Genomic DNA, 14,426 nt, shown 5'->3' on the forward strand with positions numbered 1-14,426 from the left:
AACATACCAACACATCAACACCCAAAAAAGGACATATACATAAACCATTTAAATGCATCTAAAAACAAATAACCATCCATGACCCTGCATTTAGCTTAACCACAGCACTTGGATAGAAGCTGCCCTTAAATCTATTTGTCTTAGCCTTCAACACTCTATATCGTCTACCTGAGAGTAAGATCTCAAATAGCAAGTGACCCGGATGTGAAGGGTCCTTTAAGATCATTTGTATCTTCCTTTTACATCCCATATTATACAAATCCCAAATTATGCTCCCAAATTATACAATATATTGTGTGGTTCCAAAGACCCCCACAGCCAGCTTGGAGAAGGCACCTCTTTAAATCACTCCAAGCTGCTGGCTGCTTGGAGAATGCATTTAAAGTTGCTTTCCTTCCAGCTCTCCTCCCCTTATCTATGTCTGCCTTCCATCTCTCAAACATCTGATGTTCATGTCTTGCAGCTCTCAAACATCTGATGTTTATTCTTTGTGGCTTTTACATAAAGTAAGTTTGGCCACCCTGGTATAAAGCAACTTCCAAGGTGTGTTCAATACACTCTCAAAACTGGAGATGTAGATGATTTTTCACTTCGAAAAAAGTCACATAAATTCCATTTTTATGTCACAGTTGCAACATTTATAAAACAGGCAGCTGCTAGAAATTGAGCAACAAAATAAGTACATTTAGAATCTGAATCCTCTAAGAGGAATGGAACCTTTTGCTCTAATTCCACTAGAGGAAACATAGTCCATTTATCAAAACATGGCATAATCCATTTCAGTTTAGGCTGAAGCCCATAAGGACACTGGAGGAAGAAGATATTGGATTTATATCCCACCCTCCACTCCGAATCTCAGAGTCTCAAAGCGGTCACAATCTTGTTTACCTTCCTCCCCCACAACAAACACCCTGTGAGGTGGGTGGGGCTGAGACAGTTCTGGCAGAAGCTGCCTTTTCAAGGATAACCTCTGCCAGAGCTATGGCTGACCCAAGGCCATTCCAGGAGCTGCAAGTGGAATCAAACCTGGTTCTCCCAGATAAGAGTCCGTGCACTTTACCACTACACCAAACTGGAGAAGATGTACAAGAATGGGCAAGGCCATATCCACTCTAAGAGATTCTTGAGAGGCGACTCAGCACCTGAAAAGGGGCAATTAAATTGTAACTGCATAAAGGTCCTACATAACTTTGGGCTAACCGAGAATTCTACGTTGGGAGGATTTCCCCTTAGACAGAAGTCCTAACTTGCAAGCCGCCCTGAGCCTGCTTTGGCGGGGAGAGTGGGATATAAATCAAAATAAATAAGTAAGTAAGTAAGTGGGGAACATGTCCTCCTAGCTCCAAAATGGGTATAGCTCTTATATCTAGTATAGATGATGGTACGAACCATACTTCTCAAATAATAGCACGTGAAATTTGAGATGTTCAGATCACCTGACAGCATACTTTACAGATTACATTTAGCTTTAACCTCATGGTTAACAATGTGTGTATGGGTCTGACTTCTTCCTGCATCTAATGAAAAGACCATAACCCTTTAATGGTTCAAGGCAGAGGTGCCATAAGACCAGGGGTGGCCAAACTCGCTTAAACTAAGAGCCATATAGAATAAACTCCAGATGTCTGAGAGCCATAAGACATGAAAGTCAGGTGAGCCAGAAGGCAGGCAGGCAAATACATGGGGGAGAGGTAGAAAGAAAGCAACTTTAAATGTATTTAAATGCCACCAGCTGGCTCGCATAGTGATTTAAAGAGAGAAATGCCTTCTCTAAGCCAGCCAACAGCGTGGCAGGGACTTGAAGAGCCACACAATATGTGTGAAAAAGCCACATGTGGCTCCTGAGCTGCAATTTGGCCACCCCTGCACAAGACGCTCTGCTGTAACAGACCAAGAAGGCCCCCCCTTCCTGGCATAGGACTCTGCTCCAGCGGAGCCCAAAAGAAAAGAATTTGAGCTATGATCAGTTTACCAAGTGGCCCTGCCCAGGAACAGCTAAGGAGAAAAGAGGAACCTCTGGATCTTGCTGCTGCACCCTTAAAAGGACACAGGAAACGTACCTTTAAGGTGCTGGTTTCACCACCAAGACCTGGATGCCTCTGATGTGGATTCGAATGTGGGCCCAAGCTTCCCGGGACTGTCACAGCATGCCTCTTGGGCCCCCACTGCACCACGTTCAGGGCGTTCTCCTCTCCCTCCCTTATCAACTTCCTCACTGCGCACGCCACATGCTCGAACCCACCCCCTTGCAAAATGACTTCCACTTTTGAGCAAACTCGCTTGCTCTGCGTAGGAAACTGTTCAGCTCCTTGGGTTGGCCGAGCCAGGTGAGCACCTGCCAGTGGCTCTTTATAGTGGTATCTTGCATTATAAACACACCAAAGTACACTTCAGAGCAGAAAAGCTGGCTAACCCGTTGTTTAACACAAAGGCCTCAGTCAACGCTGTGAGGATGCCAACCTCTGGGTGGGGCCTGGGGATGCCCCAGAATTACAGCTCATCTCCAGACTACAGAGATCAGTTCCCCTAGAGAAAAAGGATGTTCTGGAGGGTGAACTCTATGGCACTGCACCCCACTGAGGTCCCTGACCTCCCCAAGCTCCACCCTAAAATCTCCAGACATTTCCCAACCTGCAGTTGGCAACTCTATGCATCTCCCAGTGACTGGGGAGACCAGGCAACCCTAGGAAAACACCCTTTTTCCTACTGGCCAGAGGAGCTGCCTGGGCAACTGGAAGAGCGCTTAAAAAGGTATCACTGGCTAGGCCAGGGGTGGCCAAACTGTGGCTCAAGAGCCACATATGGCTTTCTCACATATTGTGTGGCTCTTGAAGAAGACTGCAGATTTATACCCCGCCCTTCTCTCTGAATCAGAGACTCAGAGCGGCTTACAATCTCCTATATCTTCTCCCCCCACAACAGACCCCCTGTGAGGTGGGTGGGGCTGAGAGGGCTCTCACAGCAGCTGCCCTCTGAAGGACAACTCCTGCGATAGCTATGGCTAACCCAAGGCCATTCCAGCAGCTGCAAGCGGAGAATCAAACCCGGTTCTCCCCGATAAGTGTCCGCACACTTAACCACTACACCAAAATGGCTCTCCACCACCCTGTTGGCCAGCTTTGAGAAGCCAAGCCAGCTAGCGGATTAGAGAATGCATGTAAAGTTGCTTTCTTTCCACCTTTCCCTCCTTCCTGTCTTGCGTCTTTCAAACATCTGGCATTTGTTCTATGTGGCTCTTACATTAAGAAAGTTTGGCCATCCCTGGGCTAGGTCAATATATGCAGGTGAAAGAAAGGACAATAAGAAAAAGATCTCCTGATCTGAAGGCGGTGACCCCATCGTTTCCTGCCAGTAGAAAAACAGTGGGAGAGCTGGACTAGACATTCCCAACTGTGACAGTCGTACGCTTGCAGGCAGCGTTCCCTCTGAGTTAGCGTGAGCGAGCTCACAGATTTTTAGCCTCCAGCTCACACATTTCTGCCTTAACGCAGGAAGGATGACCCCAGAGCACAATAATTTATGCAATCGCTCACAACTTTAATGCCAGTAGCTCACGATGTAGAATTTTTGCTCGCAAGACTCCACAGCTTAGAGGGAACGTTACTTGCAGGGTGTCTGCTGCTCCATGCAGAACACTTACAATGGCATCCTGCCTCAACACCTACCCCCCTCCTCACTCAGTCATAGAATGAGTTGGATGCTTTTTTCTTCTCTGCACTGCTGCTCCATATTGACCCGGCCTCTTGCCGATAAGACAGATAAGGCTACAGCCCAGACATGTTTCTGAGCTGCAAAAGGTCTGTTCCTGAGAAATGGGAGGGGACAAAGAGTCACAGCTATGACTGTGGTTCCCCTTCTGACCCAGCCGTTTCCTGTTGCTGTGAGCACTTACCAGGCCCTGCCTTGGAGTTGCTCCACTGCTTCAGAGGGGAGGAGGCACGGCAGTTGTGAGCTACCCCATATCCCTTGTCCTCTAGCGCCTCCCTCCAAAACTGAAAGGACCCTCCCCAAATGGGATATTTTACTTCTCCAAGACTCCCTACCTTAGCCTCACTTAGTTGGCAGGCATGCAAACCTGTTCATGCCGTTTCTGAATTTTATTTTATTCAAATACAAAGGATACACAGCCGTTTCCTTTTGCTTTCCCCCGAGCTACAGCCTGTGCTCTTCAACCCAATATGGGATAACCAGCATACATTCTCAATTCAGCTTCCTTTTGCTGAGATGTGTGAAAAAGCAACTGTATCCCCCCTCCCCCCGCCGCAAGCCCTGAATTCCCCAATCCTATTACAGTAAGGACTTCTGAGGCTGAATTAGCTGCTAAGAAGGAAAAAGAGAACTGCTGTGAAAAACTACCGGAAAAGCTTCTCTACTGAACCACCCTAGGCCTTGAGCATATGAACAGCTGCACCAGACAGCTGTTGTTGAAAACACCTCTTCCAGACCATATGTAAGGGTCTATGCCAGGGGTGTCAAACATGCAGCCTGGGGGCCAAATCAGGCCCCCGGAGGGCTATCAGGCCCCCGAGCAAATGGTTGTCATCTTCTTTCTCCCTATACTTTATAACAGCTTGCTTTGCAAGGCTTGTTCAGTTGCATAGGAACTACAGAGCAAAGCCTCTATTTTCTCCATTGGCTAAGGCTCCTCCCTTGGGGAAGGGGGCGGCGAGGCAGGGATTGTTTTTCCAGGCTCTCTCAATCACACAGCAGAGCAACTGAGCCAAGCCTCTCTTCCTTCTATTGGCTGAAGCTCCCCCCCCCAGTCCTCTGGGGAAGGAAGGAAACAGCCACAGCTCCTTTCCCGTTCCCTGGATCCCATGGGAGAAATACAAAGAAAGCACCTTTAAGACCAACAAGTACTAACATTTTAAGCATGTTTTAAGTTTTTAAAGAAATACATTTAATTGTCCTTTACAAAGTTTTTATCTCTGCTACCTAATCTTAAAATAGGTACACACATGGCCCAGTCCAACCCAACAAGGTCTCATTTATCAGATCCAGCCCTCATGAGTTCGACACCCCTGGTCTATGCTGTTCGGCACCTTGTCATGCTCAATATCTCATCTGCGACAGCCACTCTGGCACCCTATCACAGTCATGGTGAAACTGGATTGACAAGGAACAATCAAAATCAAATGAGATATGAGCCACTGTCACGCCATGTCAGTGATGCTCAGATTTTCTTTGGACGCAAGGCCTGTTGTGAGTAAAGAAGAGAATGCCCCTGATTAAAGTCTGGCTCATCCTTAGCCTGCAAGGAGCAGCCTTGGAGATAAGATAGGGACACTGTTTGCAATGCCAGATGGCAGACCGCAGGTATCCATCTTCAAGGCTAAAAGAACTTAAGCCTCCCAAAGGGAAGAATCTTAAAGCAGGCAGCGTTCCACATGGACTGCTTGACCAAGACATGAAGGACTGCCTACACGAAGATCCTGGGAATTTAGGGAAAGGTGTTTGTGAGTTTCCTGCGTTGTGCAGGGGGTTGGACTAGATGACCCTAGAGGTCCCTTCCAACTCTATGATTCTATGCTACTGAAAGGGTATGAAACCCAACACAGTTTCCCTGGATCTGGTAAAGATGGTTATTAGGAAAGAGCGAATTAGACAGTATTAGAAAAGAATTTCCCATCACTTGCCTCGGTGCAGCAAGTTGCAACTCTGGACTTCCTTGGTGGTCTCCCATCCAAGTACTAGCCAGGGCTGCCCCTGCTTAGCTTGTGAGATCTGAGGAGATCAGGCTAGCCTGGGCCATCCAGGTTGGAGCGGAATCTGTGTAGATTTGCCAAATGTATTCAGGTTGCTGAATTTCTAGTGCTCACCAACTGCTGTTTTGTTAAGAAGGCTCTGGGGCCGTGTAGTCTTTGACTGGTGTACATGCAAGGAGTAGTCAGGGAGTTTTTGCTATTCTAGAGGAGACAGCCTAGCCACAGGGGCTAGCTCACAAATAACTTTTGCACAGTTGTGTGAATGTATAACCACAATCCCAGCGAGCATGCCCTGGAGCAGACGAGACAGGAGGAAGGGAGGCGACACAGGAAGCCAAGGCCACTAACGTTGCTTTTTTATTTATTGGGTGTGCAGCAGACAAAATGCAGCTTCACAGCCGGAAAAAAAAGAGAGAGAGAGAAGAAACCAGACAACCAACAAGTGATGAACCTCCCGTACGCCAGGGCTGCTGGCGAAGAGGATTAAAACTGCAAGGGGGTGCAGGGGAAAGAAGAGGGCAGCGTACAAATGGGAACAAGTGCCAAGAGGCAGCAGAGCGATGGGGCAAAATGATCAACGGGCCAGCCCATGTGCTGGCCGGGTTGTTTGGCGTGAGCACACACGCATGTTATGTGTGAAAGAGAGAGAGACTGACACACCGCTTGACTGTTCAAAGTCCCTGCCTCTGACACGGGAGAGGCGCCCTTGGACTGCACTGCCGGCATCCAAAAGTCCCAGCTGCCCTCTTCAACCAGGAGAGGGAGGGCGGAGTCAAAATCATCACCGAATTGCGATCAAACCAACATCCATTAGCTTCTGGATTTTCTGAGCGATGACAGGATTCTTCAAGTGTCTGCAGAGAGAAGAAACAAGGAGATTCACATCAGGGATGCTGCCTCCAAAAATGGTTGAGCAATGATGGTGTTCTAAGTTACAGCAGGAGCTTTCCGCAGGCATGGAGACAATGTGGAGCCTAGTGTAGTGGTTAAGGATGTCAGGTGAGGATCTGGGAGACCCAGATTCAAATCCACACTCTGTCCTGGAAGCCTGCCAGACAACCTTTAAGTCAGCACCTCTCTTGGCCTAACCTACCTCATAGAATTGTTGTGAGGATAAAATAGAGGAGAGGAGGCGGATGCAAAACACTCTGGGTCCTCAATGGAGAGAAAGGTGGGGGATAAATGAAGTAAAATAAAATAAAATAAAGCCTTGCAAACAATTTACGTGGGGACTTCAGAAACCACAGGGCTGCAAACAGAGCAAACTGTGCAGTAAAGCCTCATGGAAGAGAGGCTTCTAATTCTCACAAGTGTAGAAATTATGGGTGTGCGCAAAAAAAAAGTTTGGTTTTTTTCTTCCAGATTTGGGTATACTGAACCCAAAAACTATCAGTATGTTCCCTCCAGGCTGCAGAGTCTTCTGAGCAAAAATTCTACTTTGTGAGCTACTGCATAAATTAAGTGTGCTCTGGGGTCATCCTTCCTGAGCAAAGACAAAAATATGTGAGCTGGAGGCTAAAAATATGTGAGCTAGCTCACACTAACTAGGAGAGCCAGTTTGGTGTAGTGGTTAAGTGTGCGGACTCTTATCTGGGAGAACCGGGTTTGATTCCCCACTCCTCCACTTGCAGCTGCTGGAATGGCCTTGGGTCAGCCATAGCTCTGGCAGAGGTTGTCCTTGAAAGGGCAGCTGCTGTGAGAGCCCTCTCCAGCCCCACCCACCTCACAGGGTGTCTGTTGTGGGGGAGGAAGGTAAAGGAGATTGTGAGCCGCTCTGAGACTCTTTGGAGTGGAGGGCGGGATATAAATCCAATATCATCATCATCTTCTTCTTAGAGGGAACACTGATATTCCCAAATCCCAGTATTGGTATGGTATTGGAGCTCACGAAATTATCAAGCTTACCAAATTTTCTGGCTCCTTGGATCCCTTCTCCAGGCAGCAAGTAAACTTACCGCTTGGGGAGGGTGTTTAAAGGGACCAATCCCCTTGGGCACTTTCTCCAGGAAGCAAGCTGTCTCCTGCAGTCCGGTTTAAACCAGGCTGCAGGAGAAGGGAACACCTCAGGAGCTGCTGTGCCATGAGGAGTGCACTGCTAGCCATGCAGCACAGGAGGTCCTGGCTGGGCTCATTCTGGGCTCGCTTTCTCCTGCCATCCGGTTTAAAACAGGCTGCTGGAGAAGCGGCTAAGCCCTTGACGCTTATGAGTGAACTTAGAAGGCTAAACATTAGGAAGAACTTCCCGAAAGGTGGAGTGGTTCCTCAGTGGAACAGGCTTCCTTGGGAGGTGGTGGGCTCTCCTTTTTGGGGGGCTTTTAAAACAGAGGCTAGAGATGGACATCTGACAGTAATGCTGATTCTTTGAATTAGGCAGATCATGAGAAGGAGGGCAGGAAGAGTTGCATCAGTGCTTAGTTCTCGTGGCCCCTTCTTACATGTCCAGGGAAATGCTAATCATCACTTTGGGGTCAAGGAGCAATTTTTCTCCAGGGATCCTGGAGGTTTCCTTTTTATTTTTGCCATCTTCTGGGCATGGAGCAGGGGTCACCGGGTGTGTGGAACTTATCTGAGACCAGAATATCATCTCTTGTGTACTGATACCATTTGGACTAGCACTTGACCCCCTGAAGGATTTTTGTAGAGACCCCAGGCCATCTCTGCCCAAACTGACCACACCACGCTAACCCAGCCCCACCCTTGCCCTCACTCACTCGCTTAGTGCTTGCGGATCTTTCTGCATCTGCTCCAGGATCAGCCTCATGGCCGGATCACTCATGATCTGCTGCACCTCAGGATCAGCCATGGCACGACGCTTCACATCCTCAGGGTTGTCGTTGCGATTGTACTGGGACATGAGGCAGCGCTGGTAACCCTCCGCGGCTTCCTGCGGGGTTGAAGGCAGTGGCATGAAAGATTCCACTTGGAGATTTGATTTATTAGATCAGTGTGTCTTGCCTCCATCCCCCCACCCCCACTTTCATGAACTTGGCTATTCCTGCAAAGATCTGTATTTCTCTGCAACAGCTTCGCAGCCCCTACTAGAGCATGCTGAAGGGATAACTGATTCTTTTATCACAAAGACAGCTCAGCAAAGCCAGCTGGAGGAAGAATATGACTGGCTGTGGGGCATATAACTATGCATATAAAGAAGGCAAAGTTTAATATTTAGGAATATCCCTTTCTTCGGAGAGAAAGCTGGTTTCCACTATGAAAGACCTTGCTTTGCAATCACAACACCAGCTTTTACTCCTGGGGAGGACAAGAGTACCCTGTAATACTCCTCCTCACATTCTGTGCCTCTTTAAGGGAGAGAAAATCTGACACACACACCCATTTCCTCTGTTACAGCAGTGATGTCCAACAAACATGCACCCACCTTGCAGTTTGAGTCAAGCTCAAGGGCCTTCTGATAAACATCCATGGCTTTGGTGTAATCTTTCATTGCTTCCAGTGCCGCTGCTTTGCGTGTGTAGCCCTTGACTGCAAGCCAACAGCAAATGACAGGTCAACCCTCATGTCAAGAGCTACCAGCCCACACTCACTGCCCCAAGTTCTTTCTTTTGTTAAGAGAAGAAAGCAATTGTCCAACAGCACTGGCTACACAGCTAAGCTTTTTACAGTGCAATCCTAAGGACATCTGATGGAGGGAGATTTGAATTTTGAAAACATAATACCCCAAATATTTTGTTGGTCTTATAGTGCTGCTGGACTCAAATCTAGCTTTGCTATGGAATGTCGCACCCTTCTAAGCCCCCCTATTAGACCTAGAAGGGCAATTCTTGTAAAGACGGCAGCAGTGTCCATCAGAAAAATGGTGGGGAGAAGGAAATGAGCCAAGGGGATCCTTGGGCTCATGCTTTCCCTTCTTCCTCTTCCCTTGGCACACTGCCAGATAAGTATCTTTGCTCCTGGGGCAAAGTACACTTTCTTGTCACCTCCAAGCTAGCAAGCTGCATGCTGTGTCTGCAAACCAGGATTCCAAAGGTCTGGAATCCTGGCTTGCAGAGGAAAGAGCAAACCGTAGCTGTACTGATTTGGATACAACAGCCAGCTGTGGTTTGCTGCCAAAGAATCCAGGTATGTCTGGACTTTAAAGGTCAAAAACAACAAGCTTGAGTGCACCCATCCATGTAGCAGTAAACCACAGTCTGTTTTTTAACATTTGGACATAGCTGCAGTTGCTTGGAATAAGCCCCAGCTCCAGAGACTTGCAGGCCGCTTGTAATCAAGCCTCAGGACCATTCTCAAGACCACATACTTACTGAAGGTGGGTTCTAGATGGATACATTCTTCGCAGTCCTGTCGAAAGAGAAACCACTTTTAAACGGCTGCTTTCTTCCCATACTCTTGAGCCACCAGTTAAGATCCTCCTCCCAAGGCCTGCCCTTCAACCCTGTGCCTACAGAGGTCAGGGAGGGGGCAACCAGAGACTTTTTAAAATGGATCATAGAATTGCAGTGTTTGAAGGGGCCATGCAGGCCATCTAGTCTAACCCCCTGCTCAGTGCAGCATCAGCCTAGAGCATCCCTGACAAGTGTTTGTCCAGCCACTTCTTAACTACTGCCAGTGAAAGGAGGCTCACCTCCCTAGGTAGCAGAGTCCACTGTGGAACAATTTTTACTGTCAATTTCCCCCCCTAATATTCAGCCAGTACCTTTCCCTGCCCTTAATTTAAACCCATTCTTGCGAGTCCTCTCCTCTGCTGCCAACAGGAACAGCTTCCTCCCCTCCTTGACAGCCCTTCAAATACTTAAAAGAGAGCAATCATGGAGCAACACTTTGCTTTTCAGCATTCCCTCTCCCCCTTGAAGCTCATCTGATGTAAAATTTCCTGTCCTTTAGGCATCAGGAAGATTCTGTCTTTTTACCCTGGCTTTTAACAGAAATATTCCCATTTTTTAGAATTTATTTATTGCATTGTTTTGTCACTTTTCTACATAGGTCAAGGCAGCTTCCAATGAAAATAGTGCAATAAGACTCATTAAAACCACCAGTTAACACCAATAAATTAAAAACGCCAATAGGCAGAAGAATCAATCAAATGCCATCATGAATAAAACTGTTTTCAGCTGCCTCCTAAAGATCCAAAAGTGATGGGGGCCAGGCACACCTCCCAGGGAAGGCTGTTGCATGATTGTGAGGCTGCCACTGAAAAGGCCCTCTCTCCCTGTGATCTTAATTCCTGGGCAAGAACTTATGGGAGAAGACCATCCTTCAAATAGCCCAGTTCCAAGCCCTGAAGGACTTTAAAGGTCAAAAACAACATCCTGTATACTGTGCTGAGGAATGGATTAAAAACCAGTGTGATTGCTGTAGGATTGGGGGCTTTATGTTTTCTTTCTAGCCTGAGGACTATTTTATTATTTGAAGCTGCTAAATGTTTATAACTGTTCTGCTTCTGATCTTATTGTACTGTGAGTTACCTCAAAAAGATTTTTAAAGATGCAGTAAGGTTGACTCAGCCTTCCATCCTTCCGAGGTCGGTAAAATGAGTACCCAGCTTGCTGCTGGGGGGGGGGGGAGTGTAAATGACTGGGGAAGGCAATGGCAAACCACCCTGTAAAAAGTCTTGTGATGCAATGTCACCCCAGAGTCGGAAATGGCAGACATTCCCCAAGCCTTCAAGCCAGCCTAGCTACCTATTTCAAACAAAACAATCTGGCAAGGGAGGATGAACCCAGGATTTTAAACTACACATTAAATGTATTCATTAATCTTGGGGGGGGGGGGCAGGTGTATTGTGATACTGAAGGATCTACAACAGAGTCACCCAAATCCAAAACAGTTAGGAACTGGTCCTCAGCTGTTCAAGAACACCAAGTGCCAGAGAACTAGAGAGAGGGAAAGGTATCTCAGCAGCTGGTCTACACATGAGTTGCAAGCAGCTGCAACAAGTTCAGGGGTGGTAAACATTTGTTTCTCAGCTGCACCAGTTCACACAGCTGAATCTCCCCCCACCCCATGATCACAAAACACTAGATATGAGAGATGTCTTCCTTCTACCCTAAGACTTCTTCCTGGAAAAGGAATTTGTTAGCATGCATTAAAAGCACAGAACCCCCAACTGGCAACCTGAAACAGTCTAGAAACTGATTTTACCACCTTGTTTCTGAGACCTAATGTAATAATAATAAAATTTTATTTATTTATGTAGCATCGCAACTAAAAGATGGAGCCATGAATCAGAAGTTCCCAGCTGAACTCTCAACTTTTGCCATGAATTCTCAAGACCACCTTTGGCCAGCCGCTCACTCTCAGCCTCCTGTCTGCAATATTGGAAGTGGTGGGGAATGCTTAGCTACAACATTGCAGAGTGTAGGGACTGTCAATAGATAATACACACAGAGCACTCTGAACACTCAAAAGTGCTAAGCTAACACTACGTATTACTGATGACCTGGTTGTTTTATTTAAACTGGGGGTCATCACCTTTTTGGAGCCTCTGGGCACCTTTTGAATTCTGACACAGTGTAGTGGGCACAGCCACAAAATGGCTGCCACAGGAGGCAAGGCCAACCACAAAATGGCTGCTGCGCTTACTTTCAGCTACACAGTTCTTGTGCTGTGGTGGCAGCTGCTGCCAAGGCAACCAATCAAATCTTCACTGACCAACCAAAAACCTTGCTGAGCAAAAGCCCCACTTCTTAAAAATACTTGGCAGGTACCATGGTGCCGCCCAGGCACCATATTGGGGACCCCTGATTTAAAGTAAGCCAAAGTTTCTATTCACTGCTCAGGCAGCAGATTTTCTTCTGCCAGCAGCCAGCTCATTAATTCTTGAGGGACAAGCACTCAGCAAGTGAGCTTTAAAAACTTAAAGCAAGCATGCAGATTGACCCTGAAGCAAAACAAACGCCACATGGTGCTGATAAGAGGCTGAGTTTATGGAGATGTTTGGTGAGCTCTTTAAAAAACGTGGACCCTTAAGAGGCATGCATTTGACACTATGGGAATTCTGCAAGACACACGGACATGGGGGGGGGGGGGAGAGGGCTTTGCCACTAGCAGAAAGCTGTGCACATGAGTACATAAGAGAAGCCATGTTGGATCAGACCAATGGCTCATCCAGTCCAACACTCTGTGTCACACAGTGGCCAAAAAAATTATACACACACATATATACACACTGTGGCTAATAGCCACTGATGGACCTCTGCTCCATATTTTTATCTAACCCCCTCTTGAAGCTGTCTATGCTTGTAGCTGCCACCACCTCCTGTGGCAGTGAATTCCACATGTTAATCACCCTTTGGGTGAAGAAATACTTCCTTTTATCCGTGAGGCAAGTGAGGCAAGTCCCATACAGAAATGGCTCCTCAAAGTCAATGCTTTTACTAAACATTTACTAAACGCAGCATTTAAAGTACTTCGAGCTCACATTCCAGAAACAAAGACCTGAGGAAAGTCAGTACTATCTCTATATTGCAGGAACAGGTCTGAGACAAAGAACAGCTTAGTGAACTGTCAATGAATCTGTTGGCAGAGAAGAGATCTGAACAGGAAACCGTCTCAGATCCCAGCTGGTCTTCTTTGCCACTTTGTAGTGCCAGCTCTTCTGTACCACAGAACAAGGGTGTTTTGTAAAGAACTCTGGGAGACTTTCTAGATGGTACTCAGTTCATTAGGCAGGTCCTGCTGAGCTTCTCTATTGCCACCCATGAATGTGTGCCTTCTCCTTGGGGATCGAACAAGGTGAGAAATACGGAAAGTGGAAAGCCAAATAGGCAAAAGCCTCCATGTAAAAAAAGGTCTCAGTGAGAATTAGAACCATCTTGTATCAAAATATGGTAATAAAGTCTCAAAATACAATGTATGCAGTTAATCAATACCAAATGTCTTTCTGGAATATATGGAACAAATCCAGCTTGGAACAGGCAATCCAAATGTGCACAAGTCTTTTCAAGACATGAAACCTATCACGTTTACATTTATGTGATTCTAATCAAGGTTGACTCAGCCTTCCAAGGTTGTTAAAATGAGTACCCAGCTTGCTGGGGGGAAAGCATAGATGACTGGGGAAGGCAACGGCAAACCACCACATAAAAAGTCTGCCCAGAAAACATCATGATATGACATCACCCTGTGGGTCAGTAACAACTCAGTGCTTGCACAGGGGACCATCTTTACCTTTTTATGATTCTATATAAAGAGGATACCTTTACACAATTGTTTAAAAGTCCATCTTGGTTCCAGATAGCACCTAAAGAGCAATCCCGGAATACTGTGGTCTTGTTTTGCTGTATGATTTATCTAAGCATCACACTTCATATAGGAAAATCTGTGGTAGGATTTTCTTATATGAAGTGTATAAAGCATACAGCAAAACAAGACCACAGTATGCCCAGACTGTTCATTAGCTGCTATCTGGAACCAAGATGGACTTTTAAACTATGGTGTAATTTCAGCACTGGGACAGAAGGATCCTCCTAATATGAATGTAGAAGTGATTAGTTTACCTGTCGGATTGTGCATGTTTGGATTGTCAGTTCCGTGTATTTCAGAAAGATGTTTGGTATTAACTGCATACATTGTATTTCTGAGACCTTTTGATACAAGATTTTTCTAATTGTCATTGAGACCTTTTTTACATGGAGGCTTTTGCCTGTTTGGTTTCTCTCCCTGGGGATCAGCAGTTGTGGGCAACATGTCTTTTGTATCTATTGAAGGGAACTTTAACTCTTGAAAGGTTATACTCTGAAAATCTTGCTAGTCTCTAAGGTG

The 14,426-nt window shown here is 46.5% G+C and overlaps 3 protein-coding genes across 3 annotated transcripts in view; all 3 read right to left on the minus strand.

Moving 5' to 3' along the window:
• The window catches only part of FERMT3 (FERM domain containing kindlin 3), a 46,409-nt gene extending 44,147 nt beyond the window's left edge, over positions 1-2,262 (minus strand). Inside the window, exon 1 of the mRNA XM_060254550.1 lies at positions 2,061-2,262. The gene's annotated coding sequence lies outside the window, so the exon portion shown is untranslated. The remainder of the gene's footprint in view (positions 1-2,060) is intronic.
• The window catches only part of FKBP2 (FKBP prolyl isomerase 2), a 325,209-nt gene that overhangs the window by 297,679 nt on the left and 13,104 nt on the right, over positions 1-14,426 (minus strand). The gene's annotated exons all lie outside the window — the stretch shown is intronic.
• The window catches only part of STIP1 (stress induced phosphoprotein 1), a 31,734-nt gene continuing 23,347 nt past the window's right edge, over positions 6,040-14,426 (minus strand). Inside the window, exons 11-14 of the mRNA XM_060254605.1 lie at positions 9,968-10,004; positions 9,082-9,185; positions 8,417-8,589; positions 6,040-6,559 (exon numbers count right to left, since the gene is read on the minus strand). Of these exons, the coding sequence (XP_060110588.1) occupies positions 6,487-6,559; positions 8,417-8,589; positions 9,082-9,185; positions 9,968-10,004 (387 nt within the window). The 3' untranslated portion in view covers positions 6,040-6,486. The remainder of the gene's footprint in view (positions 6,560-8,416; positions 8,590-9,081; positions 9,186-9,967; positions 10,005-14,426) is intronic.

This window comes from Heteronotia binoei, chromosome 1 (genome assembly GCF_032191835.1).
Source record: "Heteronotia binoei isolate CCM8104 ecotype False Entrance Well chromosome 1, APGP_CSIRO_Hbin_v1, whole genome shotgun sequence".
Lineage (NCBI taxonomy): Eukaryota > Metazoa > Chordata > Lepidosauria > Squamata > Gekkonidae > Heteronotia > Heteronotia binoei.